The sequence below is a fragment of the Rana temporaria genome, chromosome 2, assembly GCF_905171775.1.
Source record: "Rana temporaria chromosome 2, aRanTem1.1, whole genome shotgun sequence".
NCBI classification, from domain to species: Eukaryota; Metazoa; Chordata; class Amphibia; order Anura; family Ranidae; genus Rana; species Rana temporaria.
Genome location: NC_053490.1, coordinates 303,675,888 through 303,700,771, shown reverse-complemented (window position 1 = coordinate 303,700,771; position 24,884 = coordinate 303,675,888). Strand labels below are relative to the sequence as shown.

Genomic DNA, 24,884 nt, shown 5'->3' with positions numbered 1-24,884 from the left:
GGTACGGCTGGGCATTCCTGGGGTTCGGGGGTCCGCTTCTCCTCCCTTCCCTGCTCCTTTCCCTTTGCTGCATTGCTCGGTGGCGAAGGGTGTGCATACACCTACATATAATACATACACACTATGTGTATGTATTATTAAAGGGCAGCCCTCCAAGGCTGACAAAGGCTCAGCTGGGGGACTAATCCGTCCCTGGGTGCGTAAGCCGATCACGCCGGCACCCAAATCCCGCCATTGTATGTAGCTTTCCCTCCTGTCTCTAGGTGGGGGGGCGGCTGGTAGGTTCAGAATTCGGTGAACCTCCCTGCTCTCCGACCAGTGGGTCTGCGAGGTGGTCTCTTCGGAGTACTATATAGGGTTTCCTCCTATCCACAGAACAGAGTTCTTTCCTCGTGTCTTCCTCTCCCGACTCGTCGGTCTGCCTTGGGCAGTGTGGGACTTGCTGAGCTGTGGGGGAATTTTACCTTTCCTGCAGGACGAGAGGTTTGGGGTTTTCTATGGGCCTCAGGCCCTGAATACCTTTGTGAACGTCTGGGAAGTTCCGCATGTAATCCATTAGTTCGGTGGTAGCTGCGCTCCATCCGGGGGACGTTCTGGCGTCCTCGGACATCAGGTACGCATACATGCATGTCCCATTTTGCACAGGTCACAGAGGTTTCTGTACTTCGTGATGGGGGAGGGGCCCTGTCAGTCTGTGGCCCTCTATTTTGATCTGGCGTCAGCACCAAGGGTTTTCACCTAGGAGTTTGCACTTATCCTAACTTTGTGGGACAGCAAGGCTTTGCCTCGTGGGCTACTTAAACGACTTTTTTCTGAGAGCAGCTTCTGTCTCAGACCTAGTGGATGTGTTTATAGCCATTCAGACCCTCTGAAGATCCGGGTGGGTGTTAAACTTTTGGAGTCGGTCCTGGTTCCGACTCGGCGTTGGAGTATCTAGGGTTGATCCGGACTCCTCGGTGGCGAAGGTCCTTCTTCCCCTGGATAAATTGCAGACTCTTCAGTTTGCAGTGAAGGTATTGGCATCATGCAATCGGTCTTCTCTCTGGGTGCATGCAGGTCTGGGGCCTGTGGGTAGCCTCCTTCGAGGCGGTACTGTATGCCCAGTTCCACACTCGGGTTTTCCAGGGGAAATACTGTCCAGGTGGTAAAGATCTCTTGTCTCTGAAATCATCAGATTCTGGTCCGCCACCTAGTCAGAGTCTCTCTTAGTTAGTGACGGAGATCCCCGACTCTTCAGCCTGGAAAGTTGTTTCTTCCTTCCAGTGGTCAGTGTTTACGACGGACGCCAGCCTCACGGGTTGTGGGGGCACCTGGGGGGTCCAGTCGGCCCTGAGTCGCTAGACTTGCGTGGGCTTACGGCCACCACCTCCCTGAATACGCCTGCTCTTGTCTGATCTCGGTAGCTACCCAGGGTCGGGCCTGGTTAGTACCTGGGTGGGAGACCGCCTGGGAATATCAGGTGCTGTGGACCCTGTCTACCGTTCATTGTCCTACTATTTTGGGCGATTAGGCTATGCTTTCCCTCGTGGTCGAAGAGGTTGCAAGGTTGTCCGATCTGGATTCAGCCGTACAACGCCACGGACGTGGCTTTGGTCTGCCATCAGGTATACCGGCAGGCGGACTACTGGAGTCGCCGGAAGCTGGACCAGGGCGACTGGTCTTTGTGCTTGGGGGTGTTTCCGCTCCCTTGCAGGAGGTGAGTCTCACAGGGCATGGATCTCCTGGCCGCTCTTCTCCACCACAAGGGCGTCAAAGTTAGTGGCCAGGTCTAGTGATCTTGTACAGACGCGTCAGTCGCGCTGGTAGCCCTGCGGCGTCTGTAACGGCGTCTTTATGCCATTCCTCCATCGTAGTTGCTTCCTCGGCTGCTCCACAGAGTGGAGGCTGAGGGGATTCCTATGATTCTAATCGCTCCAGATTGGCCTCGGCGTCCTTGGTACGCCGATATCGGGCGCCTGGTAGAGGAGGTATCCTGGCGGTTGCTAGGGCGGGAGGTCCATCTGTCCCGAGGTCCCATACTTCCTCCTGTTGTACAGTCACTGACTTGCTCAACATTGCTATTGGAAGCCAGACTTTAAGAGACCGGGGTCTGTCCAACTCGGTCATCATTCTTAACCATGCTGAGGGCACAGTAGCCTTCTTCCGGAGGATCTACCGTCGCACCGGGAAGGCCTACATCTCTTGGTGCGAAGAGATGGAGTGACGTCCACGGACGTACTCGGTGTCCAGGGTCCTGCTGTTTTTACAGCTCGGAGTGGATCTAAACATTGCTTAAAGCACCGTTTGGGGGCAGATTTCAGCCTTGGCTGTGTTCTTTCAGTGGCTTTTTGCGGCCCGTTCCCTGGTGGGTACCTTTTTGTGCAGGGGGTTTGTCATATACTTTCCCCTCTTGGCCCACCTCTTCCCTCATGAGATTTGACTCTGGTGCTCTCGGTTCTTCAGGAACCTTCCTTTTGGAAACATCAGAGAGATTTTTCTCTTGACACTATCTCAGAAGGTGGCCCCTTTAGTGGCCTTTATCTCTGTTAGAAGGGTTTCTGAGTTGGCGGTCTTGTCTTGCAAGCCGCCATGCTTGATCCTCCATAAGGATTAGGTGGTGGTGCGCCTGCGACCTTCCCTTCTTCCGTTCAGGTGGCTTCGTTCATTTCACCTTAACGAGGACATTGTACTTCCATCCTTGTGTCCTCGGCCGGCGCATCCTAAGGAGGTTGCGCTACATACTTTGGACATGGTACGCGCCTTGCGGGTGTACCTGCCTGCTACGGCCCCTGTTTCGGAGATCTGACTCTCTTTTGTGTCAGTGTCTGGTCCACAAAAGGGCCTGGCGGTCTCGTCGACCACCATTTCTCAGTGGATCAGGCAGACCGTCATACAGGTCTATGCTCTAAGGGGGCGGGTCCCCCCTTTCTGGTCACGGCACTTTCGACCAGGGCAATTGGTGCTTCTTGGTTTTTTTTCCGACATCATGCGTCGGTCTCACAGGTGTGTGAGGCGGCGACTTGGTCGTCCGTTCTCGCCTTTTCCAGAATTTACATGGTTGCTGTGAGTGCATCTTTTGATGCTTCTTTCGGCCGCTAGGTTTTGGAGGCGGCTGTTTAAAGTTGCACCTCCTCCGTTGAAGAGCTCTGCTTGTTTTGGGGTGAAGTTACAATTGGTTTTACTGATGCTGCTCCTACCCCTCTTTTTTTAAAAACTGCTTGGGGACGTCCCACTTGTCAAGATTTAAGGAGTTGTCCGTCCATGGACGATAAGAGAAAATAGGATTTTTTGTACTCACCGTAAAATCCTTTTCTCTGAGTCCATGGACGGACTCGGCACCCACTCCTCCTTTTAGGTTTGTACTGCTTGTTACAAACTGAGGCTGCATACTGCAGGGAGGAGGGTTAATGTCGGGCGGTGCTGTTCAACTCTGTTAATGTAACATGTATTTAATTATCTAACATGTTTCTGCCTAGTCCTCTCCTGTAAACAGGGAACATAACCCACTTGTCAAGTTTTAAGGAACTGTGTCCGTCCATGGACTCAGAGAAAAGGATTTTACGCTGAGTACAAAAAATCCTGTTTTCTGCACGTTTACAGTTTGCACAAGAGAACCTGGATGTTCCACAGCAGTACTGTTAAAATATTCTGTGGACAGATGAAACCAAAGTTGAGTTGTTTGGAAGAAACACACAACACTATGTGTAGAGAAAGAGGCACAGCACACCAACATCAAAACCTCATCCCAACTGTAAAGTATGGTGGTGGGGGCATCATAGTTTGAGGCTGCTTTGCTGCGTCAGGGCCTGGACGGATTGCTATCATCAAAGGAAAAATGAATTCCCAAGTTTATCAAGACATTTTGCAGGAGAACTTAAGGCCATCTGTCCACCAGCTGAAGCTCAACAGAAGATGGGTGTTGCAACAGGACAACGACCCAAAGCATAGAAGTAAATGGCTTAAACAGAAGAAAATGCGCCTTCTGGAGTGGCCCAGTCAGGCCGCGTACACACGATCAGTCCATCCGATGAGAATGGTCCGAAGGACCGTTTTCATCGGTTAACCGATGAAGCTGACTGATGGTCTGATGTGCCTACACACCATCAGTTAAAAAACTGATCGAGTGCAACGCGGTGACGTAAAACACAACGACGTGCTGAGAAAAATGAAGTTCAATGCTTCCAAGCATGTGTCCACTTGATTCTGAGCATGCGCAGGTTTTTAACCGATGCATTTGCATACTATCGGTTCAATTTTAAAGCAAGTTCTAAAAATTTTGACCGAAGGATAACTGACCGATGGGGCCCACACACCATCGGTTTGGATCGATGAAACGGTCCTTCAGTCCGTTTCCATCGGTTTTGACCGACCGTGTATACGCGGCCTCAGAGTCCTGACCTCAACCCGATTGAGATGCTGTGGCATTACCTCAAGAAAGCGATTCGCATCCAGACATCCCAAGAATATTGCTGAACTGAAACAGTTCTGTAAAGAGGAATGGTCAAGAATTACTCCTGACCGTCGTGCACGTCTGATCATTACTTATCCGCCCCGTGTGAAAGGGGCATTTAAGCTTATACGCATTACAACACCAGTCACCAAACCACCCCCTGAGAGGCCAGCATCGCACCTTTCATGTATGAGGATGCTACCATCAACTTCCCCCTAGACCAGCTTCATTGAGAGATATGCAAAAGCAGCACTAGCGTCCAGAAAAAAGACACTTCGAAAATATTTTTTAAATTAAAACATAATTCAAATTGTAAAATTGCACTGGGCCTCCTGGGCAGATTTCTGCTATAAACGTTTGCAGTTAAAGGTGGTCTATAATATGAATTTACCAGTAGTATTGTTGCTGTCATGGGGAACTTAACAAGAAAAAGATTCCTGGCTGACAAAGTATTCTTAAAGACAAAACTGCAAAAATTATATTAGCATTACGAGCCTACAATCCGCTTTTAATACAGCCGCCATTGTTGAATGAAAGTATTTGTTTTGTGTTATGCCAACTCAAATAACTGCTGGTTGATATTCCATGGTAATCTTTATCCTTTTATTTACTTTTCATTGAACAGTTCTGTTTGTTTAAACATTCCATGTCAGAAGATATTGTTAGTCCAGCTGATATGGGGTAGCGCCTAGTTTAAATTGGACTTATTCTCAAATGTTAACTAAATCTATGTAAACAGTTTTACTGGGATGGATAAATAAAGAGGAGTTAAAGGTGGCCACCGATGTATTGAAATTTGGCTAGTTTAGCTGGGGACCGGCTGAATTTCGTTAAGTGTGTGGCTATCCATGTTCAACAGAAGTCAATCGTTAGATCAACTTTTGGCAAATGAACAAGTTGGAAGGCTTTTGTTGATAAGCAGCTGTAGCCACTGATCATCTTCTTCTAACAGCGCTGTTAGAATACAATGTCCTAGCGGAGGGGATTCACCCATGTGTGGATGGAGGAATCCATTGCTTTTTTTTTTTTTGCAGAATGAAAGCAGTTTAATCATCTATGGCCAGCTTAATAGAGGGGGTAAACTGGAGAAAATGCCACCCCCCGACCCCTTCAGTGTTGGTTACCTGTGTGATAGTCTAAATGTTGTGGTCATATAATGTCTACCGAAGGGGAGGAGCAGTCAGTTTAAACTCTGTTACTCCACTTTAACAGAAATCGCATGACCAATTTATTTTCGAGCTTGGCTATAGCAGAGAAAAACTGTACATTACGCATTGTTGAAGATCTTGGATTGTCAATGTAAAGATCTCAATTGAATATCTGTGTGTCTTTCTCCAGTCACAATCAAGCTCGTGGTGTCTGCTGGGGGCAGTGCTGAAATCACCTTGCCAAAAAACGAAGTCCAACTGAATGCCTTTGTTGTTCCAGAGCCTCCTGAAGGTAATTTCAGTGTGTATGGATATGTAGATGTATTGTGGACATACTCAGGAACCCCTAAATGTTTCCTCATGAAATAAGCTATTGCCTGGAGTGTCTGCTGAGTACCTCTTTAACTTATTCTATGCATATTTAGCTAATGCATGTCCAGACTTGATGCCCATAAATGTTCAAAGCTACAGTATGTTAAAGGGGTTTAACAAGTTTACTGAGGAGGAACAGGAAGTGAGAAATTCAGACAAAGAAAAAAACATTTAGAAGGGAAATCGAAGCAAAAGGTAAGTGAACCAAAAATGCACTAACTTAAAGGAACCTATTTAGAAAATAAAAAAACAAACCTTTACAACCCCTTTAACCTCCTCACTACTATGCAGGGCACATATTTAACCCCTTCCTCGCCCCCTGCCAGTCACATTTATACAGTAATCGGTGCATATTTATAGCACTGATCGCTGTATAAATGTGAATGGTCCCAAAAATGTGTCAAAAGTGTCCGATGTGTCCGCCATAATGTCGCTGTCCCAATAAAAATCACAGATTGCCGCTATTACTTTTTTTTTTACCAAAAATATGTAGAATACGTATCTGCCTAAACTGAGAAATGTATTTATTTTTTAATTGGGATATTTATTATAGCAAAAAGTAAAAAATATTGTGTTTATTTATTTTATTTTTTTCAAAATTGTCGCTCTTTGTTTGTAGCGCAAAAAATAAAAGAGGTGATCAAATACCACCAAAAGAAAATTCTATTTGTTGGGGAAAAAGGACGTCAATTTTGTTTGGGAGCCACGTCACACGACCGCGCAATTGTCAGTTAAGGCGACGCAGTGCCGTAAGCTAAAATTTCGCCTGGGCAGGAAGGGGTATATGTGCCCAGTAAGCAAGTGGTTAAGGTGTTTCTTTTTCTGGTCCTTCAACTTGTTGCTGGTTGTGACATTCTAAGGATCAATTCACACCTGATTGCAATGTGCACACATGGTTTTGTGCTATGCATTGAGGCACATTGCAGTGTTTAAATTTAATTTAAATTAAATGGAGTGTAGTACACTTTAATGCAGGAAAATTTAGGGCATGTGGCCTTTTTAAATTGCGTATCACAAGGCATATCATTGTGAATGGTTGTGATGCATTGGTGGGAAGCACAGGTGCCTTTCCATGGTGCATTGCCATGGCACTTATTGTGACATATACATGCTGCATTGTCACACGTTGCGGTAACCCAAAAGCTTTGCTGCGTGTTGCAGCAATGTGCTGTCCCCTTAGCCTTATGCTTTTGAGTTCTGTCATCTCTGAGCTTGCTCTTCAGTGGGTGATGGGACTCAATTTTCTGCAATGTGTTCAGTGTAGACTTGTGCTTTGAGTAATTTTGGTTTAGATCAAGGTATCTGGATCCTCAGATATTCAAAGCTCAAATCAAAACTAGGCCATAACTGCACTTTAAAAGATTCAAATGTTATTAAAATCCAAATAATACACTCACTTGGATCAGTGCACTTTAACCCATGCACAATGTTGTATGGCTTGTAGGTATACAGTTTGTTGTCCACTTAAGAAATTTTAGGAAATGTGCATCACCTTATAACCATGCGTCTCAACCTCACTTATGGTTTAGCGTGATGAAGCCATTGACTCGGCCTCTGACGTGTTTCGTCCCTAATCATCTTATTTCCTTATATACCATTGTGTACACTGGGTTGCAACCGCCACCATTTTGCCAACCAGCAAAGTCTGGAAATGCGTAGCAGGAGCCATATTGCCAACCAGATAAATATAAAAAAAATAACTGTGACGTAATCTAAAAAAATAATAAAAACTTGCCAAACTGACTGTTTATATAAAAAGATTTTATCTTTGCATGTAATTTTTGGAACTGTTAAAACCAGTGTGCTGATGTAACAGACTTGTGGGTTTTCAGTACTGTCCCTTTAAATCTATATCTATATATATATATATATATATATATATATATATATATATATATATATATATATATATATATATATATATATATATATATAATATATATATATATATATATACACACACACACACACACACACACACACACACACACACACACACACACACACACACAGTTGAAGGTAGAGAAGAATTGATGGGGACTGGATGAGAAGTTCTAAATGAAAGTGATAAAATAAGTCTGCTTGGCAGTTTGGAGGCAGGAATTATATTTTTGTAGGTCAGATTTATATTGGTTGAAATCTTTCTAGAGGGAGAGGAGGTGGAAGACAAGGAGAGAGTGAAACTAATAAGGTAGTAATCAGAGAGAGGAAAAGGATTGTTGGAGAGATTGCACAGAGTGCATAGGTAGGAGAGAACAGTATGGCTTCGTTGTTATGGTAGCAGCTAGCTACCATATCCCCGGTACCCTCTTCAAGAGCGGGCTGTCCTCTTTCAGATAAAAGTGGTCTCTGGTGGATAAACACTGCAAGATCCTTTTTATTGGTGGCGGGAGACGGGCCCCCCTCCCACTGCTCTCTGGTGCCCTAGGCAACATACCAGAGTCGTTGGCAGCAGCGGAGGAGATCGGATCCTTCTCACTCAGTGGCTTTGCATTTTACTGTAAATATGAGATCTGTGGTCTTTTTGACCCCAAATCTCATATTTAGGAGGACCTGTCATGCTTTTTTTTTATTACAAGGCTGTTTACATTCCTTGTAATGGGAATAAAAGTGACCCAAACTATTATATTTTATTTTTTTTAAAACCGTGTCAAAATAAAAAAAATAAAGTAAAATAATTAAGAAAAAGTGCCCCGTCCCGACAAGCTTGTGCGCAGAAGCGAACGCATATGTGAGGTATTGTCGCAATCGTTGGAGCGAGAGAAATAATTCTAGCCCTAGACCTCCTCTGTAACTCAAAACATGCAACCTGTAGAATTATTGAAACGTTTCCTATGGAGATTTTTAAGCGCTTGGCGACCAGCACACGCACATTTACGTCTACACAATGGCACAGGCAGGCAAATGGGCGTACCTGTACGTCCCTTTAAATTTGCCGCCCAGCGTGCGTGCCTCGTAAGTGCGCCCGCGGGTCCTGGGAACTCTTTATACAGATTTTGGCCTAGATTCACGTAGGGCGGCTTTATGTTGTGCGGGCGTAGCGTATCTTATTTAAGCTACGCCGCCGCTACTTAGAGAGGCAAGTGCTGTATTAACAAAGCACTTGCGTCCTAAGTTACGGCGGCGTACCGTAAATCGGCCGGCGTAAGCGCGCGTAATTCAAAGTAGGCAGGTCATGGGCATGTTGTATTTAAATTAAGCGTGACCCCATGTGGATGCATGGCCGAACGAACGGCGCATGCGCGCGCATGCTCAGTATCACGTCGTATTTACGCCCAAAGATACGCCGGCTCAATGCCTGTGACGTGAAAGTAACCTACGCACAGCCCCATTCACGTACGAATGCGCCACCTAGAAACCTGCTTTATCTTTACGCCGGCGTATGTCTAACGTAAACGGCGTAACTAATTGCGACGGGCGTACGTATGTTCGTGAATCGGCGTATCTTGCTCATTTACATATTCAACGCGGAAATCAACGGAAGCGCCACCTAGCGGCCAGCGTAAATATGCACCCCAAGATACGACGGCGTAGGAGACTTGCGCCGCTCGTATCTTGGCCAAATCTATGCGTAACTGATTCTATGATTCGGGCGCAAAGATTCGACGGCGGCCATTCGGACTTACGACGGCGGCCGTCGTAAGTCTTTGAGAATCTGGGTCTTTATCTCTATAAGATTTCTGAGATGGTCCTTGTCATCTAGAATGGCTGAGATTATATATATATATATATATATATATATATATATATATATATATATATATATATATATATAATCTCCTACAATGTATTATCTTGATGCGCAGCGGACATATATTTATTATACAATGTATCATTTATTGTTGTTGCCAGTCTTGTTTACATACAATGTTTGTTACATGTTGTCATTATGGAAACAAACCTCTGAATGGATTTTTCTAACCTGTTATGTAATCATTATTTAGCAATAAACATTTTTATATTGACTGTGTTTCTGTTGCCGCACATATCTCATATAAAAGTCCCATTTTATTGATTTTTTTTGTTTCTAAAAAGGGGTATCCTTTTTTGTTTACAAAGGGTATGCTAAAGGTGTACATCCTTCTTCACACCGACAGATAGCAATTTATTTTTAAATTTGAAATACACTATAAAATCTGTCATTGGAAATATACCTAATAGGGTCACCATGCCTTTAACAGGAATTGGATATATTATAATATAATAAAATATGTAGAATAATTGAATTGTATCTAAAGCCAAAAGTTTCATTTTTTTGGTTTTGAGTAGAGTGGTAAGGGGTTAGAACCCCTACTGGGGATTTTTTTCCATTGGAGCACATAAGCTAGCCATACATGTATACATTCCTGCTGAATCGTTTAAAATTTGAGCCATGGGTTGTCCCGTGCCTCCATCCAGCACCCTTTTTAGATTTTTTTTTTTTTGTACCCCCTAAGAAAAAAATGTCTGTGAGCTGCTGTATGATTACAAACCTGTAATTTTAGGGTATAGAAATCTGTTTCTGCATTAAAAAAGATTCTAGATTTTACATGGATGGTTAGGTTTTTGTAATTGTTTTATATGCCAGGAGTTATTGCACTGACCGGTGATCCATTACACCATGTGCTACCTGTGTACACAGAATGCTATTCTTCTAATCCTATGGAGTGTGGAAAACGTTTCTGTGTACCTATTGTATTAAATTGGGGACCACAATGCTTCTAGAACAAAGTCACTAAATATTGTACGGACACCTAGTTGCAGCTGTGTTGCACAAATATGTTTTCTCATCCTTCTAAAATGATATGTATACTGGAGAACAACATTTAAATAAATCCTTAAAATTGCTAGTCATTCTGGTATATTTTATGCATGACTTCATGATTATCTACTGTGCTCTGCCAGGTCCTTCCACATGTCTCCACTAAAAGAACTTGGCTAGCATGCTTTTACATATCCTGTAAGGCAGGGGTGTCAAACTCAATTTCATTGTGGGCCGCATCAGCATTAGGATTGCCCTCAAAAGGGCCGCTTGTATCTGTAAGATTAGATGTCCAGTGCATCCCCTCCCCTTATATTGGATGTTAAGAGCCAACCCACCATCAGAAGTTGAGTCCCCCACTCTCCTTTGCATCACAGTGCACCCCCCATTCCTTATGCTGCTGCTGGGAAGAAGCTGGATGCGTTGCTTAAAAGCAGAAAGTAAGAGTCTGGAGGAGGACCAGAGGAGGGCTGGCGGTGCGAGGACCACGTGAAATGGCCTGGACGCCAGATTCAGCCCGCGGGCCTTGTGTTTGACACCTGTGCTGTAAGGGGTGTGCTATCAGTCTTCATTTTGTATGTTGGGTATAGTTTGTGTTGGGTATCGAAATTGGATATTGATTGCAAGAGAAGTTAATGAAAGCATTGATTTGCCTTACTCCTTGTAGGAGCCTACAGTCTAAAGATTTAATCTAAAAGGATACCACAACATTGGCGTGTATTTATTTAGTATTTTTTTCCATTCCTATATAGGAAAAGTATATACGTATGATTGGAGGCTGATTACTCATCCTACAGATTACAGCGGAGAAATGGAGGGGAAGCACGCACAGTCACTCAAGTTGTCAAAGGTGAGGACAGATCTTAATCTGTAGCACATTATACTTCTGTTCCAATGGCAGACAAATATTCCTTACTTATATCATGGTGCATGGTTTTCTTACATTAAACATGCACTCCTTCTCTGACAAGTCTACATTACTTACTGTCATTTATAATCCACACATACTAAGGTCTCATTAACACATGAGCCATGTTTAAACAAGTGCCCACTGGCCTTTGCAGTAAGGACACATGCAAAACAAATCCAAAGAAAGTCCCAGCTCAACTCACCAACCAGCCTGCAACCAAGAAAATTGGACTGCACTGGACTGCATCAAGAACCAACAAAAAATGCACTGGAACACATCAAAAGCGCGTCAAAAACACGCATGCAGAAAAGCATCTGGCATGCATGCGTTTCTATGGTGTGAACTGGCCCTTAACCGCTTAAGGACCACTGCATGCCTTTTTACATCGACAGAATGGCACGGCTGGGCAAATGGGCATACAGGTACATCCCCTTTAATTTGCCACCGGTGTCCCGGGATCGGGTCACAGAGCTGAAGAACCGGGAGATGTCAATGTAAACACAACATCTCCCCGTTCCTCCTAGTGACATGTCACTGATCGTCTGTTCCCTGTCATCTGGAACAGCGATCAGTGACATGTTACTTATAGCCAAGCCCCCTAACAGTTAGAATCATTTCCAAGGACACACTTAACCCCTTCAGCGTCCCCTACAGGTTAACCCCTTCACTGCCAGTGTCATTTACACAGTAATAAGTGCATTTTAATAACACTGATCGCTGTAAAAATTACAATGGTCCCAAAATGGTGTCAAAAGTGTCTGATGTGTCCGCCATAATGTCGCAGTCATTGATCGCTGCCATTACTAGTAAAAAAAAAAATATTAATACAAATACCATAAAACTATCCCCTATTTTGTAGATGCTATAACTTTTGTGCAAACCAATCAATAAACGCTTATTGTGATTTTTTTTTTTTACCAAAAAATATGTAGAAGAATATGTATCGGCCTAAACTGAGGAAATTTTTTATTTAAAAAAAAATATATATATATATATAATAGGCCCTGTCTATTCCTTCATCAAGCTGTAACCATTCTAAATTAGGCCCTGCCTATTCCTTCACCAGGCTGTAACCATTCTAAATTAGGCCCTGTCTATTCCTTCACCAGGCTGTAACCATTCTAAATTAGGCCCGTCTATCCCTTCACCAAGCTGTAACCATTCTAAATGAGGCCCTGTCTATCCCTTTACCAAGCTGTAACCATTCTAAATGAGGCCCTGCCTATCCCTTTACCAAGCTGTAACCATTCTAAATGAGGCCCTGCCTATTCCTTCACCAAGCTGTAACCATTCTAAATGAGGCCCTGTCTATCCCTTTACCATGCTGTAACCATTCTAAATGAGGCCCTGTCTATTCCTTCACCAAGCTGTAACCATTCTAAATTAGGCCCTGTCTATTCCTTCACCAAGCTATAACCATTCTAAATTAGGCCCTGTCTATTCCTTCACCATGCTGTAACCATTCTAAATGAGGCCCTGCCTATCCCTTCACCAAGCTGTAACCATTCTAAATTAGGCCCTGCCTATTTCTTCACCAAGCTGTAACCATTCTAAATTAGGCCCTGCCTATTTTTTCACCAAGCTGTAACCATTCTAAATTAGGCCCTGTCTATTCCTTCACCAAGCTGTAACCATGATAAATTAGGCCCTGTCTATTCCTTCACCAAGCTGTAACCATTCTAAATTAGGCCCTGTCTATTCCTTCACCAAGCTATTACCATTCTAAATTAGGCCCTGTCTATTCCTTCACCATGCTGTAACCATTCTAAATGAGGCCCTGCCTATTCCTTCACCAAGCTGTAACCATTCTAAATTAGGCCCTGCCTATTTCTTCACCAAGCTGTAACCATTCTAAATTAGGCCCTGCCTATTCCTTCACCAAGCTGTAACCATTCTAAATTAGGCCCTGCCTATCCCTTTACCATGCTGTAACCATTCTAAATTAGGCCCTGCCTATTCCTTCACCAAGCTGTAACCATTCTAAATTAGGCCTTGCCTATTCCTTCACCAAGCTGTAACCATTGTAAATGAGGCCCTGCCTATTCCTTCACCAAGCTGTAACAATTAGGCCCTGCCTATTCCTTCACCAAGCTGTAACCATTCTAAATTAGGCCTTGCCTATTCCTTCACCAGGCTGTAACCATTCTAAATTAGGCCTTGCCTATTCATTCACCAGGCTGTAACAATTCTAAATGAGGCCCTGCCTATCCCTTTGCCAAGCTTTAACCATTCTAAATGAGGCCCTGTCTATCCCTTTACCAAGCTGTAACCATTCTAAATGAGGCCCTGCCTATTCCTTCACCAAGCTGTAACCATTCTAAATGAGGCCCTGCCTATTCCTTCACCAAGCTGTAACTATTCTAAATTAGGCCCTGCCTATTCCTTCACCAAGCTATAACCATTCTAAATTAGGCCCTGTCTATTCCTTCACCATGCTGTAACCATTCTAAATGAGGCCCTGCCTATCCCTTCACCAAGCTGTAACCATTCTAAATTAGGCCCTGCCTATTTCTTCACCAAGCTGTAACCATTCTAAATTAGGCCCTGCCTATTTTTTCACCAAGCTGTAACCATTCTAAATTAGGCCCTGTCTATTCCTTCACCAAGCTGTAACCATTCTAAATTAGGCCCTGCCTATTTTTTCACCAAGCTGTAACCATTCTAAATTAGGGCCTGTCTATTCCTTCACCAAGCTGTAACCATGATAAATTAGGCCCTGCCTATTCCTTCACCAAGCTGTAACCATTCTAAATTAGGCCCTGCCTATTTCTTCACCAAGCTGTAACCATTCTAAATTAGGCCCTGCCTATTTTTTCACCAAGCTGTAACCATTCTAAATTAGGCCCTGTCTATTCCTTCACCAAGCTGTAACCATTCTAAATTAGGCCCTGCCTATTCCTTCACCAAGCTGTAACCATTCTAAATTAGGCCCTGCCTATTCTTTCACCAGGCTGTAACCATTCTAAATTAGGCCTTGCCTATTCATTCACCAGGCTGTAACAATTCTAAATGAGGCCCTGCCTATCCCTTTGCCAAGCTTTAACCATTCTAAATGAGGCCCTGTCTATCCCTTTACCAAGCTGTAACCATTCTAAATGAGGCCCTGCCTATTCCTTCACCAAGCTGTAACCATTCTAAATTAGGCCCTGCCTATTCATTCACCAAGCTGTAACCATTTTAATCAAAAATCTCATACAACTACTGTTATTCATTTGCTCAAAACTTGATTTGGATTTTCAAAGAGGGGATGTATCTTTTGCGTCATTAATACAGACACATTTTATGTCTGGCCTTCATTTTAAGTCTGTCTTGATACGTCCCAGGCTGTGACTAACGATGTCTTCCAGTCTGTGTGTATATACATCACAACTGTGTGTCTGTCAGCCTTTGGCCATGACAGCTTGGTCTAAATGGGGTATGTGAATGCAACCTTTCTGTTTAGATAATACTATTATTTTTTCTTCTTCTTCACAAGCTTACAGCAGGTTTATACGAGTTCAAGGTAATTGTGGAAGGTGAAAATGCACATGGAGAGGGGTTTGTGAATGTTACCGTCAAGCCCAGTGAGTGTCCAGTTATCATTTCTTAATTTGCTAGTGGTGAATGAATAGGATATGTTTGTAATATTTATGACTATTTTCTTACAGAGCCACGAGTAAATCAGCCTCCGGTAGCAATTGTGTCTCCTCGCTACCAAGAAATCTCATTGCCCACTACCTCTACTGTCATAGATGGCAGCCGTAAGTATAAACATGATAGACCGCCTTCCATGCCTTCTTTTGTCAACACACATTTCTTTGTGTTCGAAGGTCAAAGGAAGGTTTTTAATCAAAAAATTCAATTAACGTGATTGTAAAGGCAGGTGTTTTTTTTTTTGTTTTTTTTTTTATCTGTATACATTAAAGGGTTAGTTCACCTTTACAGGAAAATCTGTAAGGTAAACTTACACAGGTCCCCCTCCTCACCCCCTGGTCCCGCTGACCTGAACAGCGGCAATCTTTAGTTCTAAGCCCCGGTATGTCCGCACCAGGAGTCCGGGGATTAGAAATCCCCTGAGCTGACCATTCTAATTGGTCAGTACTTTCACATGGGCGGCGCCGACCAATTGGCAGCCACATAGCCCGTCCTGTCAGCGGGACCGGGGTGGCGAGGAGGGGGGCCTGTGTTAGTTTTTCTTACAGATTTTTCTGTAAGGGTGAACTTGCACTTTAGGATAAAAAAAAACTTCTGTGTGCAGCAGCCTCCCTCAGCCCCGTATATGCTTACCTGAGCCCCATCTAGATCAAGAGATGTTGTAAGATTGTCTCAGCTGCCTGGGACTCTCCTCTTCATTGGCTGAGCCAGCAGCATGGTGCCATTGGCTCCCACTGCTGTCAATCAAAGTCAGTCAACCAATCGGGAAGGAGAGGGGGAGGGCCGGGCCATGGCTCCATGTCTGAATTGACACAGGGAGCTGTGGCTCGGCTCGGTGCCCCCATAGAAAGCTGCTTTCTGTGGGAGCACAGGAGGGATGGGCCAGGAGTGCCAGTGAAGGACCCGAGAAGAAGAGGATCGGGGCTGCTCTGTGCAAATCCACTGCACAGAGCAGGTAAGTATAACATGTTTTTTATTTTTAAAGAAAAAAATAAAGAGACTTTACAATCACTTTAAAGCGGGAGTTCACCCATTAATCTATTTTTTCAAACAATCCCCTTAGATTAATGCTCGTTTTGTCTAGGGGAATCGGCTAGTTGTTTTAAAATATGAGCTGTACTTACCGTTTTCGAGATGCATCTTCTCCGTCGCTTCCGGGTATGGGTCTTCAGGAGCGGGCGTTCCTTCTTGATTGACAGTCTTCCGAGAGGCTTCCGACGGTCGCATCCATCGCGTCACTAGTAGCCGAAAGAAGCCGAACGTCGGTGCGGCTCTATACTGCGCCTGCGCACCGACGTTCGGCTTCTTTCGGAAAATCGTGACGCGATGGATGCGACCGTCGGAAGCCTCTCGGAAGACTTTCAATCAAAATAGGAACGCCCAGTCCCGCAGCCCATACCCGGAAGCGACGGAGAGGATGCATCTCGTAAACCGTAAGTACAGCTCATATTTTAAAACAACTAGCCGATTCCCCTAGACAAAACGAGCATCCATCTAAGGGGAAAAAGTATATTGTACGGGTGAACCTCCGCTTTAAATGTTTTTTTTTTTGTCATACTTTCCTACTCTGTATAATGGTGTGGCACAGAACAGTCCCAATTCTCTTCTCTGGTCCCCCACAAGCACTCCTGGTTCCATCTACTTGACCAGTTTGCCCATTAGCAAGCCGCTTGATATGAGGGCACTGGTGCATGCCCACTCCCAAGCCCTGCTCTATGCGTCCATAGGACACATAGAGCTGTGTTTTGGCCCTGCCCCCACTCTCTCCTCATTGGCTCTCTGGCAGTGATTGACAGCAGTGGGAGCCAATGTCTTCCGCTGCTGTGTCAGCCAAGGAGAGAGAGACCAGGCATAGTCAAGGCTCCTGTGCCATATCACTGAATCGAGAGGGGGATCAGCTGAGTTTTAGGGGGAGCAGCACACAAGGTTTTTTACCTTCATGCATAGAATGCATGAAGGTAAAAAAAAAAACTTCAGCCTTTACAACCACTTTAAACCCCTTCATCCTTGGAGTAAATAGAATCAATGGGTTTCTGAGGCAGATTTCGTTTCTTGCCACTAGTAAGCCAATTTGTTGTTCGTATTAGACCCAATCTGTGAATGTTTGCAGAGTTAATGGGTTTCCTCCTTCAATAAAGTGGACAAAAATGTAAAAGACTGCCTTGTGCTGGTAGCATGGTTGAGGGCCAAAATGCTGCTCTCACACAAAGTGCATCAGTCTAGGTTTCCAGTAGTCCATCACATCCCATTACACTCAACATTGCTTATGCTCCCAGAGCAGCATTATTGAATGGCGCACTGTGCAAATCAGATCACTGGAGACACCAACTGCAATGTTCTGTGCGAGAACAGTGGTTGGTTTTCCAGTGTGATGCTGACACTGGGTGGGTTTAATAACAAACATATGAAAAAACAATAATACAATTGCCATATTCTTTACTTGTTTTGCAACCTGATTGCACAAACAACTAATATAGGTTTATTATAAATAATGTGACATTTTCTTCTAATGGTATAGGTGTGCAAAATTTCAAGACTGTATTAAAAGAGTTCATAAACGTACTGGTATTGCCTAGGAGATCATGTATAAGAGAATGTAGAGTGCTGTATCTTTTTATGTTGTGTTAATAATCAATTCTGTTTCTTTTTTGTTAATGTCCTCAGAGAGCACAGATGATGAAAAAATTGTTAGCTACCACTGGGAGGAGCTAAAGGGCCCACTAAGGGAGGAGAAAATTACAGGAGACACTGAAATACTTAAACTCACTAATCTTGTTCCTGGAAATTATACCTTTAGGTAAGAATCTTTTCACTTGACACCTCTGTTTTTTTTTAACACAAGGAATATTTATTGAGAGAAACAAATGATTACATGCTTATAAAAGTCAGATGATACAGATCAGGGCCACAAGGCTTCAAACAGTTGTTACAAAGATATAAGGAGAAGCATATTCAGTATAAAGCATCCTAGTACCTCATCCAGAGCGGAGAGGAAAAAGGGGGAAGGGGAGAGGGAAAGGGAGAGGGGAGGGAGGAGCCCACTCCAGCCAGTCAGCTAAATGTAATAAACATATCATACATTACAATGTGCATCTACAATGGGCCCACAAACATGATAAATACTCCCAGAAGCCGAGAACCACCACATCCCAAACCAAGGACCAGGGGAGGAGGGGGAAGCCCAGGACCGCTCCAGGAGGAAAAGGGCAGACAAACAGAACTAAACACACTAAACAGTCAGTCTCCTAGCCGCCACCCAAGCCACCCAGATCTTTTCAAACTTTTTGGGGCAGTCACCATTTACTACTATTTTTACTACGATTTTTTTCGTGACTGCGACATTATGGTGGACACATCGGACACTTTTGACACATTTGTGGGACTATTGTCATTTTCACAGTGAAAAGTGCTATAAAAATGCACTGATTACTGTGAAAATGACACTGGCAGTAAAGGGGTTAACCGGGAGGGGGCGCTGTAGGGGTTAAGTGTGCCCTAAGGGAGTGTTTTTACTGTGGGGGGGCGTGGCTGTCCGTGTGACGTCACTGATCGTCGTTCCCTAACACAGGGAACAGACGATCAGTGACAACCACACTAGGAAGCGCAGGGAGAGGTTTGTTTACACTTACCTCTCCCCGTTCTTCCTGTCTGTGACCCGATCGCGGGACACCGGCGGTGATTGGGTCTGTGGGTCCCGCGGGCGCGGTCACGGAGGACAGGACCGGGTCGCGAGCATGCCGACCCACGGCTGGGCATTTTAGAGGGGATTTACCTGTACGTCCATATGCCCAGCCGTGCCATTCTGACGATGTAAATACTCGTGTGGCGGTCCTTAAGGGGTTAAAAGTAAAAAGTATTCACAGCCTTTGCCATGACACTAAAAATTGTGCATTCTGTTTCCACTGATCATCCTTGAGTTGTTTCTACAACTTGAGTGGAGTCCACCTGTGGTAAATTCAGCTGATTGGACATGATTTTGAAAGGCACCCCCCCTGTCTTTATAAGGTCCCACAGTTAACAGTGCATGTCAGAGTACAAACCAAGCCATGAAGTCCAAGACATTATTTGTAGACCTCCGAGATCGGGAGAAGGGTAAAGAAAATTTCTGCCGCTTTAAAAGTCCCAGTGAGCACAGTGGCCTCATCCATAAATGAAGTTTGAAACCACCAGAACTCTTCCTAGAGCGGGCCGATCGGCCAAACTGAGTGATCGGGGGCAAAGGGCCTTAATCAGGGAGGTGACTAATAACCCAATGGTCACTCTGATCTAGCTACAGCATTTTTCTGTGGAGAGAGGAGAACCTTTCAGAAGAACAACCATCTCTGCAGCACTCCACCAATCAGACCTGTTTGGTAGAGTGGCCAGATGGAAGCCACTCCTCAGTAAAAGGCACATGACAGCCCATCTGGAGTTTGCCAAAAGGCACCTAAAGGACTCTCGGACCATGAGAAACAAAATTCTCTGGTCTGATGAAACAAAGATAGAACTCTTTGGCCTGAATGGCGAGTCTCCTGTCTGGAGGAAACCAGGCACCACTCACCACCTGGCCAATACCATCCCTACAGTGAAGCATCGTGGTGTTTTAGAACTAGAAGTCTAGTCAAGATCATGGGAAAGATGAATGCAGCAATGTACATAGACATCCTTAATGAAAAGCTGCTCCAGAGCGCTCTAGACCTCATGATGGGGAGAAGGTTAATCTACCAACAGGACAACGACCCTAAGCACACAGCCAAGATAACAAAGGAATAGCTACAGGACAACTCTGAATGTCCTTGAGTGGCCCATTCAGAGCCCAGATTTAAACCTGATTGAATATCTCTGGAGAGATCTGAAAATGGCTGTGCACCAACACTCCCCATCTAACCTGATGGAGCTTGAGAGGTCCTGCAAAGAAGAATATGAGAAACTGCCCAAAAATAAGTGTGCAAAGCTTGTAGCATCATACTTAAAAAGACTTGAGGCTGTAATTGGTGCCAAAGGTGCTTCAATAAAGTATTGAGCAATGGCTGTGAATACTTATGTACATGTGATTTTGTTTCCGTTTTTTTTTTTTTTTTAATAAATTTGAAAAGATTTCAAACAAACTTTTTTCATGTTGTCATTATGGGGTATTGTTTGTAGAATTTTGAGGAAAATAATGAATTTAATCTATGTTGGAATAAGGCTGTAACATAACAAAATGTGGAAAAAGTAAGGCATTGTGAATACTTTAAGGATACCCTGTACATGTATACGCAAGTGAAATAATTTTTGTATTGCTTCGCTTGTTGACTAGAACTGCATGAATAATATCAGTCCAATGCATAGTCTTCTTTGCACACACTGAGCTTTTTAAAGTGAGTGATATTGCTAAAACAGTACTTAGGCTACATTTACAGTATCACCTCACACAATCTGCTTTGTGATCTTCTTTGCATCACTGAGAAAATAATATTGCAGTATTCCTACCGTGCTGATTAAATATCAGCAATAACCCACCTCTTGCTGCAGTAAATAGGTATGTGGGTTTTTTTGGTCTCGCGTGGCTAAAGAGCCTGGGTATAAATCGTAATCATGCACAATGCAGACAAGACCATATTTTTGACTGCACTGTTGCAACAGCAACAATGGTAAGTTTTCTATAAAACTTTTTTTAAACTTGGGTCAAAGAAGCAATTTGAAAAGCCTGCCATGTAAAATTTACCAAGGAAGCTTTTCTCTATATGTAGAGATGTAGTATATAAATGAAATTGCCAGCAATGTTTAGTTGAGCCTAAAAAAACTTAAGAACGCTCTGCTTAGAGTATATGCCAATACGTTGGACATGACATTTGTTAAAAGAAGGCCAACTTTAAAAAAATCTCCTTTTTCATAATTTGGTTCATATTAAAATCATAAATGGATAAATGTTTAAGAGCGGAAAAGCAAAAAATAGCAAACAGTAAAAATTATGTGTGTGTGTGTGTGTGTGTATATATATATACACACATATACACACACACACAATTTTTAGTGGATGGTATTTTTGAAACATTTATCCATTTTTGATATGCAAGTTGAACCAAATATATATATATATATATATATATATATATATATATCTGTGTGTGTGTGTGTATATATAAATATATATATATATATATATATATATATAATTTTTTTCCAGTCAATAATCCTATAGGAAAAAAATACTTTTTTGTGATGCCTTTTTTTAACTAACGCCAACTAACATGGTGCAATGAGCTAGCTACACAGCAAAGTGAAAAGTTAATTTGTAGATGGCAAAAAGTTGTTGTTTTTTTTTTTTCTCAGGTTAACCGTTGAAGATTCTGACGGGGCCAAAAATTCTACTACTGCAAACCTTACTGTAAATAAAGCTGTTGATTACCCTCCAGTAGCAAATGCTGGAGCTAACCAGGTCATCACACTTCCCAAAAACTTTATTGTGTTATATGGAAACCTAAGCACAGATGATCATGGTATTGTCAGCTATGAATGGTCCTTGAGTCCCAGCAGCAAAGGAAAAGTAATGGAGATGCAGGTGAGAAACTTGTACATACACATACAGGCTGCTTTAAATTATCAAGATGTTTTAATGGGTGAAAATCCAAGGTTTTTCCACTTACCAGGGGCACTAGACAGGAATATCCCCTTTCTCCCCTCCTGTACACCATTGCAGGAGAAGCTCTGGCTGGTCGACTCTGGGAAACATCCCACTATTAAGGGTCTACAAGTGGCATTGCATGTTGAAAAAGCTGGATTGTACACCAACAATATGATTTTATATTTGGAGGACTCAGACCTTTCAATTACTACTGATCTCATGGTTATAAATGATTTGGGGATTTATTCAAGCCTGACCATAAACTGGTCAAAATCATTGATTCCTTCTCTATCACTTCCGTTATACAGGACTAGTGTAATTGGATATCTCAATATAGATATTTTTAGGGAACGTCAAGGTTATACTCATCTAAATGTTGAACCCCTGTTTACTACTGTTTAAACGAAGATTGGCATATGGTCTAAGCTCCTGTTTGGTGTCGTCGAACATATTAACCTTGTTCAAAATACTTTATTTGCACTGTCTGATCTATTTGCCCTTGAAATTTTAAAACTGTTAGATGCTCTACTCAAACCTTTCTTCTGGGCAGACACAAACTGAACTGGTCCAGTCTGAAACATCCTGAGCATTTCTGAGGTCTGGCCCCACCAGACTTTTATTTGCACTGCTTGGCTTGGCCAGTAGCGCACTGCTGAAGTCCTCTGGTTTATGTGCTACCCCTCCTCTAAACTCTCTTATTATTAATTGTGGGCTTAAAGGTTGCACAGGCCTACAATCATCAAGCCTGAGGTTGGCACAGCGTCTCAAGCTATGGGACATGGCTATATCTGAACTAGGTGCTCTGGGGTCACACACACTTTGGCAGAATCGATCATCGCCTGATCTTTCTATGGTACCTTATCCTGTGCTCTGGTGTAAACATGGTATAACTTTTTAGCTTGGATCTTAAATGGTACGTAATTCAAATCTAAAAGAGGAGGTCAATTTGCCATATTCTATACTTTTTCAATACCATCAGCATAGATGTGTAGTCTCCAGGCAATTACATGTGCTTGCTGCCACTGTGGTTGGAACTTTTTCCAAAAAAAAATAGTTTGTCGAGAGTGCTGTGGGGGTTATTATGAGCAGCTGCGACAGGCTCCTCAAGTGCCTACTATGCCTGCCCTTTGCACTTCCATGCTCCATTCATAGCAGCCTATACGATAGGTTCCCACATTGAAAGGGGATCTGTGAATGGACAGGAGCATACATTAAAGGTCATTCTTTTCCATTTATAGAGCATATTTTATTATGGGAACCAATAATATGTCTTCTATGAATTGAGAATGAGGACAGAAAGGGCAGGTATTGTCACTGCTGCAGCCGCTCATATTAACCGTGCAGCACTGGAAGATCACTGTAACGGGTATCTGAGGGCAGAGGACTTGCAGCAGCAGCAGCCGCCACCGGCACACAGGACACATATAATTTATGGTAAGTACTGTCACTGGTGCTCCTTTTTATAATTGTATTTTCACTAAACTTCAGCTTTAAACATGGTTACTCCCAGAACAAATTTGTGGTGACATGTTGCTGCTAACTTGGAGCTTACCGTAGCCATTGGGTCTTATATTTACTGGTATTGAGTAATAATTGTATCTGCTATTCTCTAACTTTGCAGGGAGTCAGAACATCAACTCTTCAGCTATCAGCTCTTCAAGAAGGAGATTATACCTTTCAGCTCACAGTGACAGACTCTGCAGGTCAGCAGTCTACCAGTGAGGTGACAGTGATTGTTCAGCCTGGTAAGAATGCTATTACATACCATAAACACCAAGGTGAAATTATATAAATTATTACTTTTCATCTCTAATACCAGTTTTTCTTTGACAGAAAATAACAAGCCTCCTCAGGCCGATGCTGGCCCGGACAAAGAGCTTACTCTTCCAGTAGACAGTACAATTCTTGATGGAAGCCGCAGCACTGATGATCAGAAGATTGACTCTTATCTCTGGGAAAAAACAAAGTTAGTTTTTATCATATATTGGCAAAATACAAAGACAGGTGTATAGAGGAAAATGGAGAAAGGGTAACAAACCCTGGGACTTTTAAAGGTGTCGAATTAAATAAGTAATATTAACATAGTAAAAAAACAAATTTTTTATTGTACAAAATCGAACATTAAAATGTATACATAAATAGCCATCCCAAAGGACATAATATGCTCAACAAAGGGCTGAAAACCTGTGTCGAGATTGCGCTACATGTTTCGCTCTAATCAAGCTTCATCAGGAGCTGTACAGGTAATGCTGAAAGTAATAAAGAAAATGGATAAGGGATGGAATGACAAATACATGAATCAACATACATAAGCAAATATTTGTAACCAAATTGGAATAATTAAATAGACAATTACAACCAAAGTATGCAACTGTACAATCAGTAATTGTGAAATCAGTAGGTATATAAGTTTTGATACTGAAGTTGGATGCAAATAAAAATATTGGGCATCACTCACCAAGTTGGGCCAGCTTTAATCCACATAGATGTATTTAAAATCAGGAGGAACTAGTTGACAGACTATCTACGTAAATCGCATGTCGCCATATCTTGCCTTAGGAACCGTGCATCATACCCCACTCACTATTCAATCATTGGGGTTATAGCATATAGGAATGGAATCTGAATATAAAGATAATTAAATATTCATGGTCGTTTATATGCTAGACAAAATAAATGAATAAATAATCAGTAAACCATTGATGAATAAGTAAATTGATTTAAGAAAAATACCTGATTGCTATTGAATATAAAAATAGGATCAATCCTGTAGTCCAGACACCCCAAAGGAAAATCTCAAAAGGGGGTAGGCGATAAATGATCACTTGAGCATGAAGTGATCATTTATCGCAGCAGCAGATTGGCCTCTACACATTTTTGCAGTGCCAAAAAATGGAGAACAACTGAGCATGTGCAGAGCAGGGTGAGACCATGTATTAGTGGATTCTACACAGTATAGGCACTTATTTTTAATGTTTTACATGGCTATGCCTGCAAATTGAGCCAGCCTGAAGTTATTTAGCAGGACCTAATTTTCTGACTAACTTTCCACTTTAAGGGGCTGA

The 24,884-nt window shown here is 42.9% G+C and overlaps 1 protein-coding gene and 1 pseudogene across 1 annotated transcript in view; both read left to right on the top strand.

Annotated features, from left to right (window-relative positions):
- KIAA0319L (KIAA0319 like) overlaps positions 1-24,884 on the top strand; it is a 135,898-nt gene that overhangs the window by 69,435 nt on the left and 41,579 nt on the right. Inside the window, exons 6-13 of the mRNA XM_040337309.1 lie at positions 5,768-5,869; positions 11,443-11,540; positions 15,076-15,163; positions 15,248-15,340; positions 17,898-18,030; positions 21,528-21,756; positions 23,441-23,564; positions 23,653-23,785. Coding sequence (XP_040193243.1) covers positions 5,768-5,869; positions 11,443-11,540; positions 15,076-15,163; positions 15,248-15,340; positions 17,898-18,030; positions 21,528-21,756; positions 23,441-23,564; positions 23,653-23,785 — 1,000 coding nt within the window. The remainder of the gene's footprint in view (positions 1-5,767; positions 5,870-11,442; positions 11,541-15,075; positions 15,164-15,247; positions 15,341-17,897; positions 18,031-21,527; positions 21,757-23,440; positions 23,565-23,652; positions 23,786-24,884) is intronic.
- LOC120929824 lies at positions 1,352-1,471 on the top strand (annotated as a pseudogene).